A 25,007-nucleotide genomic window follows, 5' to 3' on the forward strand; every position below is an offset into this window, starting at 1 on the left:
ATATGCACCGAACATATAATTTTGCTAAATTCACTAAGTATGACGCGTCTCTCACAAATGTATCCTGTTCTGTTTGAACAAGTCATATATACTGTTTGCATTATATTATATGTATCCAAGATTGCAAGGTAAACATACAGCACAAACTGTGTTGTAGGGGTACAGAGTAAAATGGTCAAGTAAACTCGTATCACGAAATTTGTGTTTTCTTTAGTAGATTAGTACATGTTGCTGATGATGATATCTACTGATCCCGTTGCGAACCATGTGCACTACGGCACTCTAAAGAACTACAGTGCGAGTCCTTAAGACAGGAGCCAAAGGTAGAAGGTGCACCAGAGAGTGAGCATAACTGGTGCCAGAACATTAGTCCATAGCATGATGACTGAACATTCATTCTGACCTGCTCCAAATAGCTCTGTTACTGTTCCTGTGGTAAGCGTCAAAAGCACTTCATTAGATGTAGATTATTATTTCTTTCAAAAAAAAAAAAAAAAAGATGTAGATTATTATAGAATAGTTGCAGGAAAGGGGAATGTCGAAAGTTCAATTTGAACATAAATGTTTGTCGACTGTAATGGTTACGTTATTTATTGGAGAAGAGGGAAGTGACAATGGTCCGACTAGTAGAAATGACTTCAAGTTATAATTTCAAATTGAATTGAATCAATCAAAAAACTAATACTTCCTCCGTTTCTAAATAAGTACAACATTTCTTGTTTGCACGTTTGTCAATGCTTTATTTTAACCATTAATATCTTCAATTATCAATAAGTAAAAATTATAAAAAGTTGATATTAAAAAAATTCACATTCAGACGAATCTAACAAGATCCCACATGACTATGTTTTTCCTAAAATGTAAATCACCAAAGTTAATTAAAGTTTAAACTGTGAATAGTAAACACTATGCAAATGTTGCACTTATTTAGAAACGGAGGAAGTATTCAATATGAGTTAGTTCCTATAAGTAAAAAAAAGATGAAATACATCAATCAACAAGGAAAGGCTTACTAAGTAGAAATAACAACAGTGAACATTAAAAAATAGTTCAGTTTAGGGAATTTGATGCGAGGATCAGATAAAGAACACAAGCTTAATGATACCATCGTTGCATACCAATGCTCACTGCCGGAGGGAGCGAATATTGAAGCAGAAGAACAAACTGAAAGAATATATCATGAGATTGCACGAAACCAGCAAAAACAGCGCCCTTAACAATTAGAATGCCCAGTAGGGGAAGAAATATGTATCGAACTACTATTATTCCTATAATAGTTGTAGATTGAATTCCTGATCCCTTTAACCCTGTAAATGAACAAAAGAACAGAAAAAATAAAAGTTTTGAGCTGTGCTCTCTTGAATTTTTCTGGCAATCGAGATCGTGTGTTGGCGAAGTGGAAGAGATGAAGTACCTCTCAAGAGATTTGCCCCGAGTATTAATGTTGTACATGGGATGGCTGCATCTCTGATAATCAGTGTAACATCAGTAACTATGCTGAGTTGAATCAGGTAATATACAAGCTGATTTGCTAGCAATTGCTGATTAGGCTATAACCTGGATCAATCATGTAGAAGTATTTGGTATTCAAAGCTAGTTACATACCCGATCATGAAACCTGTGTCTCCAATAACATGGAGAGGACCATTATTGTCCATGAGCAGCCTACGAAATGGAGATATCATCCCGATGATGAACCCAACAATCTACAGCAGAAAAAGGGTATCTTCTCAGTAAATCATAAATGTAATATAGTACTTGGTATACTAGTAAGTTGTAACCACCGGGTAATTTATAATGTTGATCCATAAAAAATTTTTCGCATAATATTCGTATTCAATATAGTTTTTTTTATATGTGCAATATATATCTTTGTCCCCTTTTTATGAATTCAGAGTAATGAATACGTGGTTTTTTTTTTTTTTATGATGCCGCTCCAATTGTTGAAGGTGCTAATACTGCCTTGAGATTCAATTCCTTGGAGATATTTGTTAATCGTTGCTTTATCCTTGATGATAATGTAACCTGCTAAAGAAATTAAGAAGGTAAGCCATCAGATTACAACGAATAGGATGGCCGAAAGCGAGTGTAAGAATATGAATAACCAAATCATGAGATTACTAGCAAAAACTTTTTTTATTTTCAATTTTTTTATATATTTTGTGAGTAGGGGTGTGCGTCGGCCATACCAAGACTGGTTGGAACGACACATCTGAATGCAAGATTTCTTTGGACTAGAGACGGTCCAGAACCAAGAGCGAAATTTCACATGCGGTTCGATTTTTGACCGGATTGGATTGTATTTTGGTTTCACACTTTATTATTAGGAAAAAATGACAAAAATAAGACAACCTTTACCCGATTCGCCACATTTAAGTCAACCTTTTGAAAATCCAGAGATAATACAAGCTTTACATTATTTAAGCCAAATTTAGGTCAGATTACTAGTAACTTGTTCGCAATAGGTTAAAAATGTTTTTGATTTTTTTTTTTTTACTTTTTTTCTTTAATTAAGCTCTCCCCCCCCCCCCTCTCTCTCCTCCTCCCACTGCATTTTGGCATCACCACTTCTAATCTCTCCCCTCACTGCCTTCTTCGTTGATTCCGGATTTGGGTCTGTTAGCACCACCACCAACCACTGCCATCAATTCCTTCTCTCTCCTCTATCACAACCACCACCATCACTGCCTTCTTCGTTGATTGTGATTTCGGTAAATGGTTTTTGCGGGTGGAAAATAGTGGTTTTCGCTAGGGTTTTTGGTGGGTATTGTGGATTCGAGATTTGGGTTGGGTTTTTGGGTGATTTCGGGTTGGGTTTGGCTAGTTTTAGGTTTGGGTTTTTGGTTTAGGGTGGTTTTAGGCTGGAGGTGGTTTGGGGTTTTCGGTGGATAGTGTTTTTGGGGTTTGGGTGGTTTTGAGATGGTTGACAATGGTGGTGGGACTGGGTTAACAGGGCTGGTGTGGCTGGGTTCAATGTCGGTGGGGTTGGGTTGACATTGGTGGTGGGGCCAGATCGATGGGGTCGAGTAAGTGGTAGTAGGGTTGGGTTCGGTGTTGGTGGGGCCGGTTAGTGGTGGTGGTGCTAGTGGTGCTAGTGGGGCCGGGTTACCGGTGGTTGGTGGTGGGGTTGGATTAATGGTGGTTCGTGGTGAAGTTGGGTTAATCAATCATAATCAAAATCGTAATTAAATTAACCTATTGTTTACTTGGGTTAGCAGGTTAACTTTTAGGTCAACCTAAATTTGGCTTAAATGATGTAAAACTTGTATTATATCTGGATTTTCAAAAGGTTGACTTAAATGTGGCTCATCGGGTAAAGGTTGGCTTATTGTTGTTAATTTTTCCTTATTATTATATATGTAAACCCACTTTCAGTTAATCTCAAAATATTAATACCTTTGCACATCACCTTCTCAAATTGTTCTTAAATTTGTTGATGACCAGTTTAATAGATAAAGCTTGACAGTGTTGCTATTCTATAGGTCTAAAGCTTTAAATTATTATAAAAAGATTATCTCTTATACCATCCCCCTCCCATCAACTGTTTCCCTGTCTTTTCCCCATTCCTGCCACAAACTCCCGTCCACTTGCCCTTTCTCTCTCCTCCCACCTCTGTCACCAACTCATCACCATAACCCTTTCAGGAGGTGTTTGGTTCATATGATTTTGTTATAATGTATGGGTTTAGAATGATTACATACACTGTACTATTGGCTTTCGAGATTTTCACTCAATGAAATCTCCAGCTATTCAACGAAAGGGCACTATGGCTCGTAAACTTGATATGGTGAAAGCTTATGATCGAGTGGAGTGGATTTTTCTAGAGTGTTCGATGTGCCAAATGGGTTTCAACGATGGTTGGGTGAGATATCATGCGATGCATATCTAGTACGTACATCTCCTCTATGATAAATGGTGCGGCTCAAGGTGTTGTTACTCCCTCTCGTGGATTATGCCAAGGGGATATCATTTCGTCGTATCTCTTTCATTTATGTGCATAAACTTTCCCTACTCTTGTTACTCGTGTTTCTTTGACTAATGACATTCATGCGGCATGTGTTTGTCAGGGAGCCCCTATTATTTCTCATCTATTTTTTTTGTAGATGATATTGTTCTGTTTCCCCGTGCAAATTTCCAGGAATGCTCAACCTTAGATTTCATTATCAGCGAGTATGAAAGAACTTTTGGTCAAAAAATTAATTTCAATAAATTGGAGATTTTGTTCAACAAAATATTTAGGCAAACACTAGAGAAGAGACAATTCAATTGCTTGGCGTGGAGGAGGTGGATAGGCATGAAAAATATCTTGGGTTCCCTCCAATACTTGGAAGATCCAAAATAGCTACCTTTTGGAAATGTCAAAACGAGGGTGTGGAAAAAGATTCAATGGTGGCAGGCAAAACAAAGTTAACAATTATTTTATGATGCTTCTTTTTTACTATGGAAGGCGAAACAAGGTTAGCGATTATTTTCTGATGCTTCTTTTTTACTGGCTCAAATTCTAAAGGCAAGATATTTTAAGAATGTTAACTTCTTAAGCTCCTACCTAGGAGACAATCCTAGTTACATCTGGAGAGGCGTCTGGAGCTCAAAGTTTGCTAAAAGAAGGCTTGAACTGGAGACTGGTTAATGGCAATAACATTAATTATGGTCAGATTACTGGCTTCAACCACCTCATTCGCTAGCGACCCCTCACCCATATCATGATACGAACGTGTCATTAATGTGGCTAACCTTATCAATGAGAATTCATGTTCGTGGGGTGTAGAGAAGATAAATTATACTTTTTCAGTAGAAGATAAATTATACTTTTTCAGTAGAAGATGCTCTTCAGGTTCAACAAATCCCAATTAGTATATGTGTGCCTCTTAATTCTCTCTATCGGAGCCTTGAAAAAAACTGGCATATTTACTATTAAATATGCCTAGTGGTTGAGTCGGATCAACCATGTTGCAAGGTGGGAAGAAACTCGTTGATGACCTGGTTTTCTGAACTTCTGGAATAATGTTTGGCATCTAGATTGTCCTCCCAAACTCAAGCATTTTGTTTGGCGTGCTGTTAGTGGGGAACTTACTGTTAAAGAAAGCTTGGGTTATAGGAACATCAATTAGGATAAATCATGTCAGATTTATGGAAGAAATTATGAGACCATCATTCATGCTCTCTTTTAATGTTCTTAGATTCATGCTTGTTTGGCTAATACTCTTTTTACTAATATTATTTCCCAATGCACTCATGGCTCTTTTAACAAAATGCCATGGCTATTCGAGAACTTGGCAAAAAAATGAAATCAGAATGCTATTGGCTTTGGCTTGGGGTGTTTGGACATGTCAACGAAAATAGATTTGTAAATGGGAATTCTGATTTGGAAGCTACTACAGCTGGATTCACAAGGCTTGTAAATGATTATTTTAAGTACACCCATCTTATTTTTTCTCTAAGTCCTTGCCGTGTGTACCCTGCTTATTGGTCTTCTCCAAGTGAATGTACTATATATAAAGTTAAATTCAAATGCTGAGTGAAAAGAACTAAGGGTCATACTAGGATAGGAGGACAATGATTGTTCTAGTACTATTATGTAGTGGAGGGCACTGAATATCATTTGCTCAGTAGCAATCGATCCTAGGTCCTCTATATGTGTACCAAGGATTAGAAATATCTCTATTTTTGTCCTTAGTAATTAATAGCTGAGACAACTCAACATTGTGCCCTTTGTTTATTGGTTTCCTAGGTAGCTTCCTAGCCTCTTGTGGTGTATTTAAGCCCCTCAATCTTAGGTTGTAAATCAAGCAAGAGAGAATGAATGAAATGGGACAATTGACTGCTGCTAAACCTTTGTTCTTTCACAAAATGTTTATGTGGTATCATAGCACAATTATAAAATTCTCTCGCAGAAAGACATCACGGAATTTTTTAGCTCAAAAATTAAATCTTTGAATCATGACTGAATCTACTACTATAGAAAAAACAAACCCTTTGTATTTTACATCCCTCATATGGGAATAACTTCACTTGCATAGACAAACTCCAAGGATCTTCTAACTACATATCTTGGAAAAGGTCTATGGAGATAGCTCTTGCATCCGAGAGAAAACTCGGGTTTGTTACAGGAGTGATAAAAAGAGATACAAAGGATTCTGTAAAAAAGGATGTTTGGGATACTTGCAGCAACATGGTTATATCATGGATCCTAGGGTCTGTGAGTGAACCAATTAAAAAATCACTCATGTTTGTTAGCAATGCCAGAGAGATATGACACCAGCTTGAGAAGAGGTCTTCTCTTACTAATGGCACTAGAAAATATAAGATATGTAAAGATTAACTCTATGAAACTAAGGAACATAGAAGAGAAATTAATGAGTATTACACTAATATGAAGTGTTATTGGGAGGGGTTAGAATTACTTAATATTCTACCCCCAATAACCTTTGTGACCGCGAAAATTACAAGCTTTATTGAAGCAATTACACAGCAACAAGAAGAACATAAACTCTTTCAGTTCTTGAATGGACTGGATGATTCATATGAAATACAAAGGAGTAACTTACTCATGATGAGTATTCTTCCTACTGTTGAAATTGTCTGCAGTTTTCTTGAGCAAGAAGAAGCTTAGAGGGAGGTCCTAGGACACGTCAAAAAAGAAACAGAACATGGCCATGTTTTCTAAGGGATCAAGTGGATTTGTGAACACAACTCAACCTTCTGCATAGCGCACTGTGTGTGAAAAGAATGGGCATACAAAAGAAGGTTATTGATTTGTTATTTGGTTTCCTACAAAACCTAACAAAGGAAAGTATCAAGGTGTAAACAAAGGGAAAGGAAAGGACCTTTTTCATAAAAATGGAACAAGGGGAAGCAAGTTGGGTCTAAAACTACAGCTAATGCTCAACATGAAAGTACATCATCAATGAGAAATTAAACTACTATAACAGCTGTTAAGGATGCTTCCAACTCCTTCAAATTAAGATGTCAGTGATGCAACAAACTGTAGCTTTAGTGGGCATGGTATCATGCTATTTTGCTGACTTAGTGAAGGGTGAATGGATTTTGGATTCAGGTCTAAATTAGAAATCTTAGTTTTTCTTTCTCTTTTCTCTTAATTTATCATGTGAAGAAGGTGGGGAATACCATAATGCATCTTATGGCTAGATTTAGTTGCTCCCTTATAGGATAGTGAGTGTATCTTTCTATGTAATTTTCCCCAAGGAGTTTTATCTTTGGTGGAACTTAATTTTATTCAATAATACACTCCCCCTCCCGTGCTTCTCTACTTAAAAAAGCATATTACAAAGTTTAATATTGTATGAAGCATATTAAAATTTAATATTTTAAATACAAAAAGTATACATAAATAATATCTTTTACAGAAAATGGACCGGACTGGACCAAAAGACCATAATCTTGGTTTTTCATGAATTGGGGACGGACTGGTTCGGGTTCGAAAGGGATTCTGCATACCCCTACTTGTCAGATCCTTTTAGATGACATATGTCAATTTTTTATTATTAATTATTGATTAAAATTATAATTCTCTTACTTGTCTTGATATCCTATTATTAGGCGTTTTTCCTGTTTTATCCCTTTTCAACTATTAATTTAGGAAATAGAGCAATAGAAATTAAAAGATCTGATTCCCAATCTTCATTATGTCAAAGTAAAGTCGACTGAAATGAGACTTTATTGTTTTTGCTAAAAAATTTCATGTTTTTTTATATGGATTAACTATCATACAATAACCTTTGTCATGATTAATATTTTCTTGGTATCTTCGTCGACCTTGTTGAGTAGACTTCATAGTGAATATGTGGTTATTGTTGTTGTCAAATCAACTTGATCTTCTCCTCCATTATAGGGATTTAACGCTACTATCTTTGTCTAATGACTTGAACCCGTAGTATGTTGTCGAAACAATTCCTATTTTTAAGGATTTGAGATTATATTGATCTACTTGCTTAATTAGTTGATTTGTTACATCTTTCAACCGTAGACTTAATCAGTTGATCTGGAGTGTTATTGGTAGTTCATGCTCATCTTGGGTTGAGCCATACACGAGATTGCGCTGAAAAGTACCACATATATTATTTTTTTTCTCTACATTCTGCAATCATATTTTTTACACAATTATTTTTGATAAAAGATCTATGTAAGTCTAGCTCCTTGGTAATTCGCCAAAAGCAATGTAGAAAGAAAAAAAGAAAAAGAAAAGAGGCAGTGTTATTTTTCTTACCACATATTTAGTAGAGGAGTTGGAGAGGCGCGGAGCATCAAGGGAATAGATTGAAGAATGTAAGGGTGGATTTGGTTCTGCTTCATCTACCGGGACATTCGCTGATGTTTCCCCTTCATTTGCTTTCACTTCCTTCGAGGAGATTCTAACAATGTTGTAGGCATACAACCAAAAGTATATGCTCCCAATCTGAATAATTTTTTGAACAAATGACGCTTGTATCAGCTAGTCTTGCTTAATATGCCCTATATATCTTGTTGTTTAAGATAATAAAATAGTCCCTTCGTCCTTAAAAAAAGATTCGTATTAATCTAAAATGGATGTTTTCTTTTTCAAATCCTCAATTTTCTTCTTTATTCACAGCTTAAGCGTAAAATAAAGTTGTTTCTTGAGGGAGGGTGGAGTAATAAAATTGAAAATTATTTGAATTCATATGGTATATAAGAGAAGTTATATGTGAGATTATACCGCCATGGAAAGTGAAGCATAAGCAAGACCATAGCGCTCGCAAATATTAGGTTCTCCAAAAGGACTGCCTTTTTCTTTGCAGATTGCAGGGAGAATTATGATAGGCAAGTTACCAAGATTCCCTGTTTCAATGGTGAATCAACTTAAACAAGATTATATAATTTAAGACTACGTTTAGTTGAATGAACATAATTGTCCTAGATATATATGTATGATTATCATTCTGTATTTGATTTTTAATAGGTTTAAACTAACTTTTCCAAGGATGTTAAATTTTTGAAATATGTAAACGAAGAAATGCCACATATTCTTTCTTACACCTTACATTTCACTTTTGTTCTCTCTCATTCATCATGTTCCATACATTTTCAAATCCATCTAACTTTTCTTATAAGTAATTAAATAAAGGACAAGTAATTTAAGATTTCCCTTCCAAGAAAAAGGATTATTTAAGATCAAGTTCTCTCTTGAAATTGTTTTTATTTAGAAAATTATTTTCATGATAAAATATTTTCCATCTAATCAAACTGAGTTCAGTAGAAAATCCAACATCCAACCCATTTGGATTCGGAATCATTCGAGGAAAAGACAAGATATACTGATTAAATATTCCAATATAGTAATATAAATTCTAAATCACAACCAATAACGAGCAAGCTGACCATTACTTCATAATATATACATCAATTGATTTATAATTACTTATTTATCAATTATTTAATAAGTTTAATGTTGAAATCATCATAGTAAACTAAGATCTATCTATTTCAAGTAATTAGCATTGACCACACAAATAATAAATGAGCATATTATTCTTATCATGAAATACTTTCTCTGTTTTTTAATATTCACAATACTAAAAGGGGCACAAAAGTCTAGAAAAGAAAAGAGATACAAAAGAACTCATGTGTACTAGGAGAGATAAAAAAAAATATATTGCGTGCCTAACATGTCAACATTGTAAGTAATTGACAAAATCTTGAAACCAAAAAAACATTGCAAGTATATAAAAATGGCTTGAGAATTGTATAACAAAAGCATAGTAAATGCTACCTTCGTATTTTTTTAGTTGCAACATTTGATTTTGTGGCACTGTTAATCAACCAACTTTATCAAACTATCTCGCATCATTATATAAGAAAAAATATATTCAAGTGAGTATTGTTAGTTTCGTCTCAATGCTATTCTAAATATCAATTTTTTTTAATAAATTTTACTTATACTCAGTAAAAGATATTAACATTCAAAGAAGTGGATTGTCAAATGTGAAAAAGCAAATGATGCAACTAAACAAGATACATAGGTAGTATACTGAAAAGATAAGGAGCAATTGACATGAATAATCTCAACTTAAAAAAAAAGATTGGTGAAATTTAGGTAGATTCAGGCAAATATTTGAAAAACGATCAAGTTAGAGAAAAAAATGCTCCATATAATTTCAAATTAAGATAAACTAGTCGTATATGCATGTTATGCTTGTGAAGTCAAATAATAGTGGTAATTGCTTTACAGTTTGTTACATCGGGTGTCTTCTTTTTTTTTTTAAAAAAAAAACTGATAAGATGGTATATTTTTTCTAGTTTGGAGTATATTGATAAAAAATGATGTACACCAAAATCGTCAAGGGTTTCCATATATAATTTAGATAAAAACAAAATTAAAAGGTTAGTTTCCTTTTTGGGCAAATTAAAAGAATTATGGAAATAAACGTTGGGTAGAGGAGATTGCCAAAAGAAAGAAAATAAAGAAAAGGTAGACGACAAGCTTACCCTTTAAAAAAAATCCACAAAATACCCTTAATTACTAACGGAGATTAAACAATACACAAAATACTCTTAATGATTAATGGAGGTTAACTTGATAGTCATTAAATCATAATTAACCTCATTAACGCCTTGTGTCTCCTCTCTCTCCACCCAACCACATGCACCATCTCATAATCTCTCTTCTCTCTCCACCTAACCCTCTGCAATTATTAGTCATTAAACTATGTCCACCACTTCACTGTCTCTCTCCTCTCTCTCTTCACCTAATCCCCTCCACCTCCGGCCACCATCTCCAACCACCCCTCTTCCTCTTTGACTGCAGTGCCAACAACCCACCATTTCTTAATGTTGAAGCAGATTAAGAAATTGACATGCACCTTTCCCCCTCCACCTCGCTTCATCATCCTCGGTGTACCCACATAACCCCCTTCCACATTGCTCTAACCAGTCACCACCATCACTCAGATTCTAAACATCACTTTTCAAGTTTCCATGTCCAAACACGCTTCCACCTCCTACCATCAATTTCAAGAATTTGTCAACCTCGCAATCCTAATCAACAACCAAGTAACCAGCAACAATAATCTACCCTCCATTAAACTAATCACTAAAAGACCCTCCATAATTGATTACTCCCTCCGTCCTCTATTAGTTTACCTGTATTCCATTTAAGGGTGTCCCTTATTAGTTTACCCCTTTTTTTTCTATTTTTGAAATGGGACCACAAACTTTTCATCACACATACATTCAACTTTAATATAAAATAATAATTTCTCTTTATTTCTATGACCCACAACATTATGCCTCCTAAAACTCTGTGCAAAAGAACGGGGTAAACTAATAGAGGATGGAGGGAGTATTTCACAGCAACACCACTCCCATAACTTGGTTTGCTTCTTTTTCTTTTTTCAACTTTTTTTGGGGTTTTATTTTTTGAATGGATCTAAAAAAGGCCCCTTATAACCAATTTTCACTTCATCATCCGAAATCTCAATAAACTCATTACCGGCCGCAACACCATTGTTATCATCCTAATCATTCAAACCAACTCTACTAGCAAGAGTCTTCCCAATTATTCTAAAAGGAAACATCCCTACAATACGAGGCCAATTAGAGAATAGGGACATTTCAGGGGAGGAGAAAGAGTTATGAGCGAAAATAGAGGGAGAAAAAGTGAAGATTACCGGTGAAAATTCCAACGATTTGTCAAAAAAATGGTTGGTGCAGGTGCAGGAAAAACACAATGGTGGAAGCTACGAGATTGTGGTGAAAATTTTGGTGAAAATAGGTCTTGGTTGGTGCAACTTACAAGTGCAGAGGGAGAAGAGCGGTGTGGTTGTGGGAAAGGGAGACGGCTGAGTGGTGGGTTATTTGCTGGTGTTAATGGTGGAGGGGGGAGAGGAGAAATGAGTTAAGTGGATTAGGGGAGATAGAAGGAAATATAGAGATAATAGGGTAGGGTTAATTTAGAATTAGAAGGTTAATGAGGTCAAATAGGGATTCATAATTAACTGAATTAATATTTATTAGTAATTAAGGGCATTTTCTGTTTTATGGGAAGTGAAGGGTATATGGTGAATTCTGAAACTTGTAGGGGTATATGATGCAAAAATAATTATTAGGGTATATGGTGAAAAAACCGAAACTACAAATACAACCAACACGCCACTGAGCTAAAACGTGTTAACTAAGAAAACTAGGCATGTGATGCTTATAAACTATGTTTTGTCGACAATTTTCCCCCCGGATTTTTATGGGTTCAGTTAAAGCTACTGAACCCATGCTAGATCCGTCAATGACAGAGTCTAAATGCATTACGAAATGCCTGATTGCACAACATTTAAAGAGCACTTCTATTGATACTTTTAAGTCCAATTTATAAGAAAATAAACATGCATAAATATACAAATGATAAGTAAACTGTAGATAGTCTAATTAGGTCATCAATTTTAGATAATCAAGTGAATATTGATTTCATGTTAAATATGCGTGCTTATATTCATCATACAGTGAGCTGAGTTTGTAGATCTTAATGAATTCAGTCCCTATGGTATTCGGACATGGATTAATCACCAAAGTAATTACTTGATACCGATCCGGATATGAAATATGTGTCACATCCGACTATTTGCAGTCGGACATGACGAAACCCTAATCTCCATATTGAATCACAAAAGAAGCATAATTATGGGCTTTTATTCGTCATCATAAGGTGAGCCCAACTCAATAATCAATTTTCCGGTAACGTTGACGGAAACAGAGTCGCCATGGTTGTTGTTGAAGAAGAGATGAGAGGAAGAAAGAAGATCAATATTCATGATTGAGACGGGAGAGTAGAGAGAAAAATAAAAAGAAAAAATAAACACGTGGTTTCTACTTAACAAAGCCATATGATTGGGATGGGACAGTGTAAGGAGAAATAAATATTGGTGCCACCTATCTTTTCTTTTGAAAACAAGTTTATATGGACCCGATGCACATTAATGAGTTTTATTAACTTTATATAGTGAGTTTTGTAGAGAAACAAGGAACTTATATACAATATGGTGGATTTAAATAACGAAAAACATGTAGTGAAATTATATGCAATATAGTGGATGGTTTGATTTAAATGTTCTAACACTTAAGAAGATGTAGGTTGTGATATCATGATACATGTTTTAACGTATAGAAGGATGTAGTTTTTGCATGATACAATGAGGTTCTTAATGATATAGTAGGTTTTGCATGATATAATGATAAGTGAGTGTCTAATGATATATTGGATCATTCATAAATGATGTAGTTTTTACATGATATAATATATTTGTTGAATAATATAGTGAGGTTTTGAATGACATAATGAGTTTTTGAATGATATAGTGGATTGTTTAGAAATGATGTAGTTTTTGCATGATAAAGTGTGTTTCTCAATGATATAGTGGGTTTTTGCATGATATAATGAGTTTCTAAATGGTATAGTTGATTATTCAGAAATCATACGTTCTCTTGGCTTATGCACACTAATGTTAACGTGAATCGGGCCCATGCAAGTCAGATTGTTTTTTTTTTGTCCTTTTTCTTTCCACCTTTAAATGAGGCATAACATTTTCATTGGTAGAGAATTTCCCTTATAAAAGTTGTTTGCCTTTTGAACTTTATGTTCTTTTCCAAATAGATCACATATATATTCCAAATATGTTTATAGAGAAATTTTTATATTTTCAAATTTTAAAGTGGGAATATATAAAAAATAAAGGTAATGAAAGTTAGCATGTCCGCCCCCTAAAAAGTGACCGGGCTTGGGTGGATTTTTTGGGCCTTGTTTCATTGTTTTTTGTTTGGAACGGGTTTTGAGTAATCTAAAAATGATTTTTTAGTTTCAATTTAGCCTTGACCAATTTTGGCCTGAAAAGCCAGTTGTTTTTGTTATAAAAAAGCGGGCTTTGAGCACAAAAAATTGGCTCGAAATTTGTCTTACCACACCATTTGATCACCTCTAATAAAAATGAAGATAAAATGAGTATTTAATTTTTTATTAGCTGTATTCCCATAGCCGTGCCCAACTTTAGGATGGTGTTCCCATATCCATTTATTTTTAATTAAAATAACGTTATACCATATCGGGCACTCGTAACCATGTCCATATAACATAGCTCAGGTCGGATACATGTGATATACAAGTGCGTAGAGATTTGTGCAGTGTGACAGCTTGGTGCATGTGATTTATGTTGTATGCTTAGATAGCTGACTGTGGTTCTAAGGATCCACACGCATAATATAGTGTGACGTCTTTAGTGATTTGAGTTATTTTAAGATGTAAGGGGGCGTTTGGTTAAGAGTTTTTAAGAAAGGGTAAGGGAATCAACTTACTTAATTCCTTATTGTTTGTGAGGTCTATTCAATCATTTCCTTTACCCCTTGGTTACCACAAACTAATCTACATTCATTCCCCAACCCCACCCAAGGTATCCCTTATCTTTTCTCTCCTCTACTCCATGGTTACCTTGAATGTTATTTGGCCCATTGCCACCACAACCACCATCCTCCCACCAAACCACCACCTTTCCACTTGAAATCCTAGCCAGCTAAAACCACTACCTCTCCACCCGAAACAACCAATTTAACATCGTAAACCACCAAGCCTCCACTCTAAACCCCAACGCTGCCATCTAAAACCTAGCATAACCACCTGAAACTAACATACAACCCACCGAAAAACCACCGCATAACCTACCCAAATCCCAACCCAAAACCCAAAATACCACCAAAGCCACTAAAACACTTTACGACCCGCTGAAACATCATTCTCTCCCCCGAAAGCCAACCCAACCAACAAATGGACCACCCTGTCACCAAATACCCACTAAGTCTACAATAAAGGAAGGAGATAATACCTTGAGTTGAGGGTAAATGAGGTGCCGACGAAGGAAAGGGGAAGGCAGTGGTGGTGGGGGATGGAAAGGAAGTAGCGGCGAAAGAAGGAAAGGGGCACCAATGGTGGAAGGGAAATTTCCAGAGAAAGTATGGTGGTGGTGGTTATAGAGGGAAAATTATGGTGGTGGAATTATTAATGTTTCCTTTTGATATTTCTAAACAAACAATTTACAACATCTAAGGGTAAACCTTTTTGATTCCCTCTAGTAACCCTTTTTCAGACTCTTCCCCTTTCCTCTAAAAAAACAAAAGCTCTCTAAGGACACTGGAATCAAGCGGGCCTTCTCATTTATAGTTGACTCAAGTTGAATTTGCACCCACGAGCTCAAGTTACATTACTTTTTAATTGATATAAATATATTTTGTACAAGTAAAGTTTCTACTTTGTAGATGGTGTTAGGCACATCTTGGGCCATTATGTATATATGCTTATTATTTGTTGTATAAGGGTTATGGGCTGCTTATTGTAAAGCCCATTAGTGTTAATAGGATGTAATTAATACTGCCTAATGAAGGAAATACAACTAAGAAAACTTTATTCATAACATGGTATCGGAGCCTTAAGCCTAACCCTACTCCTATCCTCACCATCCGTCGATCCTGCTCAACCGCTCCTCACGGTAGCATTGCCGCAACTTCCACCGAAATAATATATGTTTTTTCTTTCTTCTTGTGTCAGTCACAATGACAGAGGAACACAAGCTTGATCCCACTTCTCCGTTCTATCTCGGCTCGGGTGACCAATTCGGAAACTTAATCACTCACGTGATTCTTAAGGGCGACAACTACCTTGCGTGGGCTAGGGCAATCACGTTGTCCTTGAAAGCTCGTCGAAAATTTGTGTTTGTTGATGGCACCATTAGAAACCTATTGAGAAACGGAAACTCCTCGATTGGGATACCGTTAATTCTATGCTCGTTTCCTGGATTCTCAGGAGCATGGATTCGAAAGTTCTACCTCTATCCCTTACTTTGATGATGCGCGGGCCCTTTGACTCTATTTGGAGTCTCGATTTTGCATTAACGACGGACTCCGCCTTCAACAGTTGTGTGCTACCATCACGACTTGTAAGCAAACCAAAGGTATGCCTATGGCCGATTATTATAATGCTCTCATGGGATTGAACGACGATTTATCTCGTTTGAAACCCTTACATGGCTGCACGTGTAGTATGCGCACTTGCAATGTTGCTGCGAAATTTGCTGCTGATTGCGAAGAAGAAAAACTCCACCAATTTTATATTGGTGTGGATGATGACCTTTACTCCATTGTCCATTCCAACCTTCTTTCGCAACAGCCTCCTCCCTATCTCAATCGTTCTTACCAAGCATTCCTCTAGGAGAAAGGTGTGCGTGGGATTGCCCACGACAAAGTTGCGGTTACCGAGGCTAGTATCTTTGCCGTGAAAGCTTCCTCGGGTCGGGTTGGCAAGTCCTCTCTTCATTGTACTCACTATAGGAAACATGGATATGATGTCTCCACGTGTTTCCGGCTTCATGGCCATCCGGCTTGGTGAGAAGAAAAATATGGGAAGAGTTCTGATTCGGTTGCTTCTACCGAGTCCACCGCAGCTCACCTGACTCCTCTAGCCTCGTCTGATCGTCGCTCGTCTTCCACGGTTGTGGGTGCTCATGCGCTGAGCAGCAGTGCTCGTTCCTCTAGTAGTGGCGTGGCCTTGCCACCTCCGGTGATGGGCGCACAGGGGGGTCTCCCCTTGATTCCATAACTCCTGCTCAAATGCAAGTTTTATTAAACTTGTTCAATGACAAAACCAGTGATCACATGATGAGTGAGTGTATTACCTCTTCTTGGTTAGTTGATACAGGTGCTTCCTATAACATCACAGGCAATTCTCATTTGTTGGTGGATATTGTATCTATTCCTGCTTGCCTTGTCGGTTTGCCGCACGGTGAACATATTGTTGCTACTTAATATTTCTTGGTTGATCTTGCTGGGGGTTTAACGCTTCGCAATGTTATTATTGTTCCTCGTCTTCAATGCAATTTAATTTTTGTGTCGCAGTTGATTGCTGATACTCATTGGTTTTTGCCCGCTTCACTGATTCTCTTTGTGCTATACAGGACCTTCGCTCGGGGAACCTTATTGGAGCCCGTGAACGAAAGGATGGACTCTATTATTATCGTGGGATTCCGAGTGTGTGTGTTGTGACGTCTGTTCCCGCTATAAGTGAATTTGAGTTGTGGCATCGGTGTTTGGGTCATCCGTTAGATAAGATTGTCAAGCTTCTTCCTGTTTTTAGCTCTAGTAGTAGCTCAAAGTCATTACATAAAGCTTGTATTGTTTCCCTCAAGCTAAACAATCTCGTCCTAGTTTTCCCATTAGCTATAATAAAGTGAGTCACATTTTTGTGTTAATACATTGTGATATGTGGGGTTCTTATAAAACTCCTTCTTTTTGTGGTGCTCACTATTTTCTCACTTTAGTAGATGATTTTTCTTGTGCTACTTAGGTTTACTTGCTGACTTCTAAAACTTATGTATACAAGTCGTCTTGTTCTTTCTTTGTCATGATTGAACGTCAGTTTGAGGTGACCCTTAAAATAGTACGTAGTGATAATGGTACGGAGTTTAACTGCATGCTTGAGTATTTTGATTCTAATGGGATTATTTTTCAAACAACCTGTGTTGGCATACCCCAACAAAATGCTCGTGTTGAACGCAAACATCGTCATTTTGAATGTTAGTCGTGCTTTGATGTTTCAAGGTAACCTGTCTGTTTCTTTTTAGGGTGAATGTGTTCTTGGTGCGGTTTATCTGATTAACGGTACTCCCTCTCGCTTGTTGCATATCAAAACTCTGTATAGGATTCTCTTTGGTGTGGTTCCTAATTTTCATGCGCTAAAGGTGTTTGGATCTCTTTGTTTTTCCTATAATCAACGCTCGAAGGGGGGACAAGTTTGCCTCTCGTATTTGGAGGTGTGTTTTTGTTGGATATCCCTCCCATAAAAAAGGATGGAAGTTGTTTGATTTGGAAAACTTATGAGATATTTTTTTTTCGTGGGACGTGCAATTTTTTGAGAACGAATTCCCTTTTGAAAATCAACCTCCTCCCTTGTGTGACCATAATGGGGTGGATGGCGATTTTCTGGACGACTTGGAGCAAGTCCTTGTCTCTAGTGATGATGAATTGGCCGCTCCCCCGTTGGGCCTCAGCTCGCGTCTTCTTCTCGGTCCACAGCCCCCCTGCTGCAACTCCTCCGCTTAGCCTGCTTCGCGGGATCCTCTTAGGCCTTCTACCCAGCAGCTTCCTGGCTCGCTTGTTTCTTCCAGCAGCGCTGCTGCCTCTACTGGGCCAGCTGCTCTGGGCCTTGACGATGCGGGCGCTGCACCTGCTTCATCTGATGAGATTGTTCCGTATTTGGGCCTCGGCCAGCGTGTCAAACACACTTCTGTTTTGCTTCGAGATTATGTAATCACTCTGAGTCCTGCTATGAGTCTATCACCGTGTTCATCGTCTTCTTCTGGTTCCACAGGTACTCCTTATCCTTTAACACATTTTGTGAATGCTAACAAAAATTTCTATGTGTCACCGTATTTTTCTTGTTGCTCCCACTGCAGGTCATGAAGCACGTAGCTTCAAGGAGGCACTATCTTATCCTGGCCGGCGTGAGGCAATGCAAAAGGAGATTAATGCGTTGGAAAACAATGCTACTTGGGTTTTGACTCCTTTGCCTCCCGGGAAACATGCTCTTGGCTGCAAATGGGTTTACAAAATCAAATATCATGCTGATGGTTCGGTGGAGGGCTACAAAGCGCGTCTTGTGATCTTTGGTAATCATCAGGTTGAGGGCATTCATTACAATGAGACATTTGCTCCTGTTGCCAAAAGGGCGACCATGCGTGCGTTCCTTGCTATTACTACAACTAAGAATTGGAGTTGCATCAGATGGACATTTACAACGTTTTTCTTCATGGTGATCTTGATGAGAAGCTCTATATGAAGCCTCCTCCCGATTTTCAGAATCATAATTCTGGTTTGGTGTGTCGCCTTCAAAAGTCTCTCTATGACCTTCGCCAAGCCCCTCGCTATTAGTTCGCGGAATTGGCTACTTCTCTCAAAAAATATGGCTTCCATCAATCCTACTCTGATTACTCTCTCTTCAATCTTACTCAGGGTTCCGTGCAACGCAATGTTCTTTGGGTTATAGCTGATTTAACATTATTTGGGTGACTGCTTTCAGATGAAAGATTTGGGTTTTCTCAAATACTTTCTTGGAGTTGAGGTGGCTCGTAGTCCCAAGGGGATTTTCTTGTGTCAGCGTAAATGCACCCTTCATATAGTCGTTGAGATCGGCCTCCTTGGTACTCGTCCATCTAGTTTCCCGATGGAGCAGAACCATAGCCGCTCTTGCCACAAGCCCCCTTCTTGCTGATGCCGAAAAATATCGTCGTCTCGTGGGTCGTCTCATTTGTTTATCCTAATTCACTCGTCCTGATTTGGCCGTCACTGTTCACATTGTTCCTCAGTTCATGCAGTCCCCTCGCCAACAGCATTGGGATGCTGCTCTTCGGGTTGTTCACTACTTAAAGGGGTGTCCCGAGCAAGGAATTCTTCTTCGTGCCGATTGTGATCTTCCGTTGACTGGTTGGTGTGATTTTGATTGGGCCAGTTGCCGTCTTACTCGGCATTCTTTGACTGGTTGGCTCGTTTTTCTTGGTCATTTTCCTGTTTCTTGGAAAACTAAGAAGCAACACATTATCTCTCGATCTTCCGTTGAAGTTGAGTATCGCTTTATGGCCACTACCACTTGTGAGTTGATTTGGCTTAAGGCCCTGTTTCAGAGTCTTGGCATTGCTCATCCTCGCACGATGAATCTTTATTGTGATAGTCAATCCGGTCTCCACATTACTCAAAATCCTGTGTTTCATGAACGCACGAAACATATAGAAGTGGGTTGTCATTATGTTCGGGATGTGTTCGAAGCGGGTCTTATTTCCACTGATCATCATGTTCCTACTGCGTCCCAATTGGCGAACATTTTCACCAAGGCCTTAGGCCATCGTCAATTCCATTTTCTCTTATTCAAGTTGGGCATTTGTGACCTACATGCTCCAAATTGGGGGGGGGGGGGTTAGGCACATCTTGGGCCATTATGTATATATATATGCTTATTATATGTTGTATTAGGATTGTGGGATGCTTACTATTGTAAAGCCCGTTAGTATTAATAGGATGTAATTAACACTCCCTCATGAAGGAAATACAACTAAGGAAACTTTATTCCTAACAGATGGTATGACATCTATTAAATATTAAGGTAAATGAAATTGAAAATGTAGAAGAAAAATTCAAACCAAAATGAAAATTAGATTCTAACGAAAGATTCCATTTTTGTGATGAATCAACCAATATTTTGGGCACTTCTATTTATGTGATCCAAATGCATTATGAGTATATAGAGTATAACTTGATTTGGATGGATCTAGTTCACGTTAACATTAGTGTGCATCAAAACAAATTCACTATATTATTCAGAAACCCACTATATCATGCATAAAGTATATCATGCAAAAACGTACTATACCTTGCATAAACTACATCATTCAAAAACATTGAAATTAAAAAAACAATTCAATATATCATTCAAAAACAATCCACTATATTATTCAAAACCCTAGTATATCATAAAAAACTCAATACAATCATTCAGAAACATACTATATCATGCGAAAAATACATCATTTATGAACAATCACTATATCATTCAAACACTAACTATATCATGCATAAACTCACCATATCACTGTACATTCACTATATCATTCAGACATTTACTATATTATGCAAAAACTACATATTTTTATATGTTATAGCACGTGTCACGATATATAGTACACAACCTATATCTTACGACATATTAAAACATTAAAATTAAATCCTCTACTATATTACATATAATGTCACTATATGTTCTATGTTAATAAAATGCACTATATTGTATATAAGTCCACGATATTTCTATAAAACTCACTATATGAATTTAATATCAATTACTAAAGCCGTGCAAACTAAATAAATGTACACCGAGTCTATTTGAATTTCTTTTAATATAAAATAATACATCATATATTTTCAGTTGTTACATCAACTTTATGAAATAATGGAACTAGTGAAATGGTAATACTAGTAAGATACTGAGATGAAATTTAAAAAAAGGAAGAAGCTGAGAACCATATCAACAAAAAGGGACAAGCTAAAAACCAATTCCCTTGAAATCCCATCAAAAACTTTGCTACGATAAATTACCAGCAGAACACCCACTCAAAAAGCAAAATAAAAAATTACCAGCAGAACAAGAGGCCAATATGAGACCTTTAATGTGCTTTGGAGCTTTTGTAACTTTAGCAAGCACCCAACCCATTGTTGAGCCTATCAGAAATGTAATCAGAATGTTTACTAGCATAAACCATCTGTAACCATAAAAGTTGTCTCACGTTAAAAAAAACCATATATATTTTAAAAATTATGAAGTGATTTTTTCTTGCTATTATTGTAACCAATAACCAGTTTGCGCATACAAAGTAGATGGGCTAATGACCTAATGTATACACCAATAAGTAAATGAAGGGAAAAAAACTACTTTTTGTCTATGAATGTTTATATTCTTTCGCGAAATAAAACTATGGATACTTTGGCTTTTATATTATTCATACTCTCACATAAACCTATGCAACTAGGTAAACATTACTGGTTTCGTTTTCAAAGATACATTTTGATCAATAAATCAACTTTTTGTAAATGTTCCAAGTATATAATAAATAATATTGATAATCAAAGTTATTCATGTCATAAAGATAAAAGTTTTGCAGTTTTAAAATGTTAAAAGACTAAATGACTGTAATAGAACAATTTTACAGTGAGTACCATAAAATTATAGCCACCACAAATTGAGTAATTGAACCATTTTATATTTAATATTACATTCGCACTATTTATTAAGTTGACTTTATAATTAAATTATAGTTAAAATTTATACATTAATAAACTTGTATTAAGACTTTGTATATATTAATTGGCTTTATATCCTAATCTTCGCGAATGGTGACAACAAAATATCTAAAGAAAGAAATAAATAACGGATGTTCAACGACAACATGTTCTCATCTTTTATTTATTGAAACTAGGTTTTTCTCCATTTTTCTATATTTTTAAGGTTCAATTAATAAATGTACAATATTAATCTAAAAAAAATAAAAAGGTAAAATTCTAATAATCATAGTGGCTACCATTCTTTGTAGCCATTTAACTAGAAATTGATGAATATTCTGAGATATGAAGAGGAGAAACTCACAGGGTAAGAAAGCTTTCAAATGTTACCGTTTTTGCCAAGTTGCTACCCACTAACGCGGGACCGAATACGAAAAACACAACCTAAAGAACCAAAAGAGAAAGAAAAATATTAGAAGATATAAAAACAAGAGGTATGTGAATTAATATCGAACTAGAATTATTAAGGAGGAAGAGGAACCTTGTTGAGGTGATTTGTGGCCGCCTCTCCCAATATGTCGATCCGATTTAAAGCAAGAAATAAACCTAATGCAGTAATCAAAAGAACCTTCAAAACAGGCATTGAAGCAACAAATAATAAATTAAACCATGACCCCATAACCTATATAATTATTTCGAAAGTCAAGTGTAATGATGTTTTATGTCTAGCCAACTACAAAATTAAAAAACGCACTTGTGTTCACTAGAACTTATATATAGTAGCAGAAGCAAATATGCTGCACTTTTTGGGAAAGGCGTGCACTTATGACTTAAGTACTCTCCGTCCGCGTAGAAGGATAGACTACTTACCAACTTTACTAACCTTAATTTTAAGATAACACATTTTTAGTTGAGTTAATATATAATAGGGTTAATTGACTATAATAGCACAACCTTGAGCTCAAGTGCAAGGAACAACACAACCTTAAACGGGCACAAAGCATAGCACCAACTTCAACACATGGTGAAGAAAATAGCATAAATGGCACCGGAGCACGGAGATTCCACCGGAGCTAGGGAATCTCCATTAGTTTAAGGGTTAATTGGCAAGGAATAGCATAACCCTTATTAATAACATTTCTAACTCCACCCTATTACTATACCACATACATCCACTCTTTCCTAGCCCACCACACTAACGCCACCCGCTAACACTATCTTCCTTCACCACACCCATCATCTTCCTTCACCACACCAAACACCACCTCCACTCCAGCAATGTCATCCTCTGACCCAAACACTGCAGCACCACCACACCAAACACCATCTCCACCACAGTCTCGTATTACTCCCAGCCCACAAGAGCAAGCGATCCGTACTAATTCACCACAAAATAGAAGAGTTCCAGAAAGTTTGAGCGATCATGACGCAATCTCGAAGCAGGCGCTCATCAAACCTACCATTTTACAGACAGCACGTGGAGTGGTCTTTAATGAATCAATAGTGAATATTGAGCTCGAAGAAACTGAGATCAGCCTCCACAATTATTATAAGTCAATTACTGATGATCAGAGAAGTAAATCTAGCGACTTGATTTCGACATTGGCGCTGATGAAATTTGTTGATAATGTAAAGATTTATGGTGCATCGAATAGGGAAGAAAATCGCAAAATGAGGAAGTAGCACAACAGCGAAGAGAAGTAAAGAGGATATCAATTTTTTTGAGATTGAAGTTGAAAGTTGGCTAGAACACAACCTTTGGCTCAAGTAAAAGGAACAACATAACCTTAAACGGAGATTCCCTAGCTCTGGTGGAATCTCTGTGCTTCGGTGCCATTTATGCTATTTTCAGCACCACGTTTTTAAGTTGGTGCTACGCTTTGCACACGCTTAAGGTTGTGTTTTTTCTTGCACTTGAGCCAAAGGTTTGCTCTTCTAGCCAATTAACCCTATATAATAACCTATAGGGCCGTGGTTAGGATGTTGGGGTTCTATGCATATTCTTGAAAAGAGACGCTTGAATCTCCAATTTTTTTTTTTATTTAGAAATGGATGATTTTATTAACATAAAAATTTCACTAGGTTATAGTGAGAATGTCAAATTATGTAATACATGTACTAGGAAAAATAATTTGTAGATATGCACTTAAAAAGTGAGGTATTAATGGACTAATTAATTAATATATGAATTTTAGAAAAATTTGTATAAAAATTCAAAAGGTGAAGTTTAATTGCAATTAAATAAACTGATGAGGGAAGATGAAAAGATAAGGGCCAGGGAAAAGTGGCCACAAGTCAATATGAGGGAAAGATAAATTTTCAAAAGTTGTGACTCCTCCCCAAAATACATTACTAATTAAGTTTTGACCTTTAAACCTCGAACATTGAAAGCCCTTTTAGTTATCACTAGTCCAAATGAATTTTTCTACTTCTAAATGATAACAATAAGAATACATACAATTTTTTCAGGGGCCTTGCATGGTCGAGCACCCCGCAGGCTAAGCCCCACCCTTGATAACCTGTTAGATTTTTCTACAAAAGTACTTTTGTGTTTGTTGATGTTCTCTCTTTTTTTTAAAAAAAATGATAAGAAGAAGAATCCTTACTTGAGGAGTAAGAGGGAAAGTTAAGGAGAATATGTATAACCAAGTATTACAGTTGTAAGGATTCGACCTTATGACCTTAAGGTTACAAAGAGAATAATCCCCAACCAACTACACCAAGAAAGCTTGATGTTGTTGGTATTCTAAATTGCACCCCATATTTTTTAATTTAACTCTATGTTTTGTATCCTCAAACTTACAAAAGTTTCCATATTTGAGCCTTATCTTTTGTCTAGAGTAGCGTTATATGTACGAAATCTGTCCGAAAGTATATTGAAAATTAGATGAACTGTCTTCTTTCATTTTGCTTTTTGAAAAAAACTATTGTTCGATTTAAATGTGGCACTTTTTTTCCCATTTTTTCGTTTAAATGAAGTAGTTAAATATCTCCCTAATTTTTTATATCTTTTTTTCTTGAACTTTTTTGTTGGGAAATATTTATAAAAATAGTCATTTGTTGGAAAAGACCATATAATTTTATTTTTTTTAAAGAGAGCTATTATAATACTTATCGTTGTTACATAAAACCACCTCAATGTTTTCCAGCAGAAAGTCAATGTTCTAGCATTGACTCTTGTT

The 25,007-nt window shown here is 36.4% G+C and overlaps 1 protein-coding gene across 2 annotated transcripts; it reads right to left on the bottom strand.

Moving 5' to 3' along the window:
- Positions 1 to 16: 16 nt before the first annotated feature.
- On the bottom strand, positions 17 to 22,619 carry LOC104896113 (protein PIN-LIKES 3). Of its 2 annotated transcripts, none has more exons than XM_048647656.2 (10): positions 22,367 to 22,619; positions 22,190 to 22,269; positions 21,184 to 21,308; positions 8,696 to 8,817; positions 8,228 to 8,416; positions 1,933 to 2,025; positions 1,606 to 1,706; positions 1,415 to 1,467; positions 1,119 to 1,307; positions 17 to 430 (listed from the first exon to the last, which is right to left on the bottom strand). In XM_048647656.2, exons 1-10 carry the CDS (start codon positions 22,502 to 22,504, stop codon positions 306 to 308), a joined length of 1,215 nt encoding a protein of 404 aa, XP_048503613.1. In that variant the 5' UTR covers positions 22,505 to 22,619; the 3' UTR covers positions 17 to 305. The 2 variants fall into 2 exon arrangements, with proteins under 2 accessions (XP_048503613.1, XP_010681116.2); XM_010682814.4 differs by having other exon boundaries at positions 1,933 to 2,028; positions 22,367 to 22,618.
- Positions 22,620 to 25,007: the final 2,388 nt, after the last annotated feature.

Source organism: Beta vulgaris, chromosome 6 (genome assembly GCF_026745355.1).
Source record: "Beta vulgaris subsp. vulgaris cultivar EL10 chromosome 6, EL10.2, whole genome shotgun sequence".
Classification (NCBI taxonomy): domain Eukaryota; kingdom Viridiplantae; phylum Streptophyta; class Magnoliopsida; order Caryophyllales; family Amaranthaceae; genus Beta; species Beta vulgaris.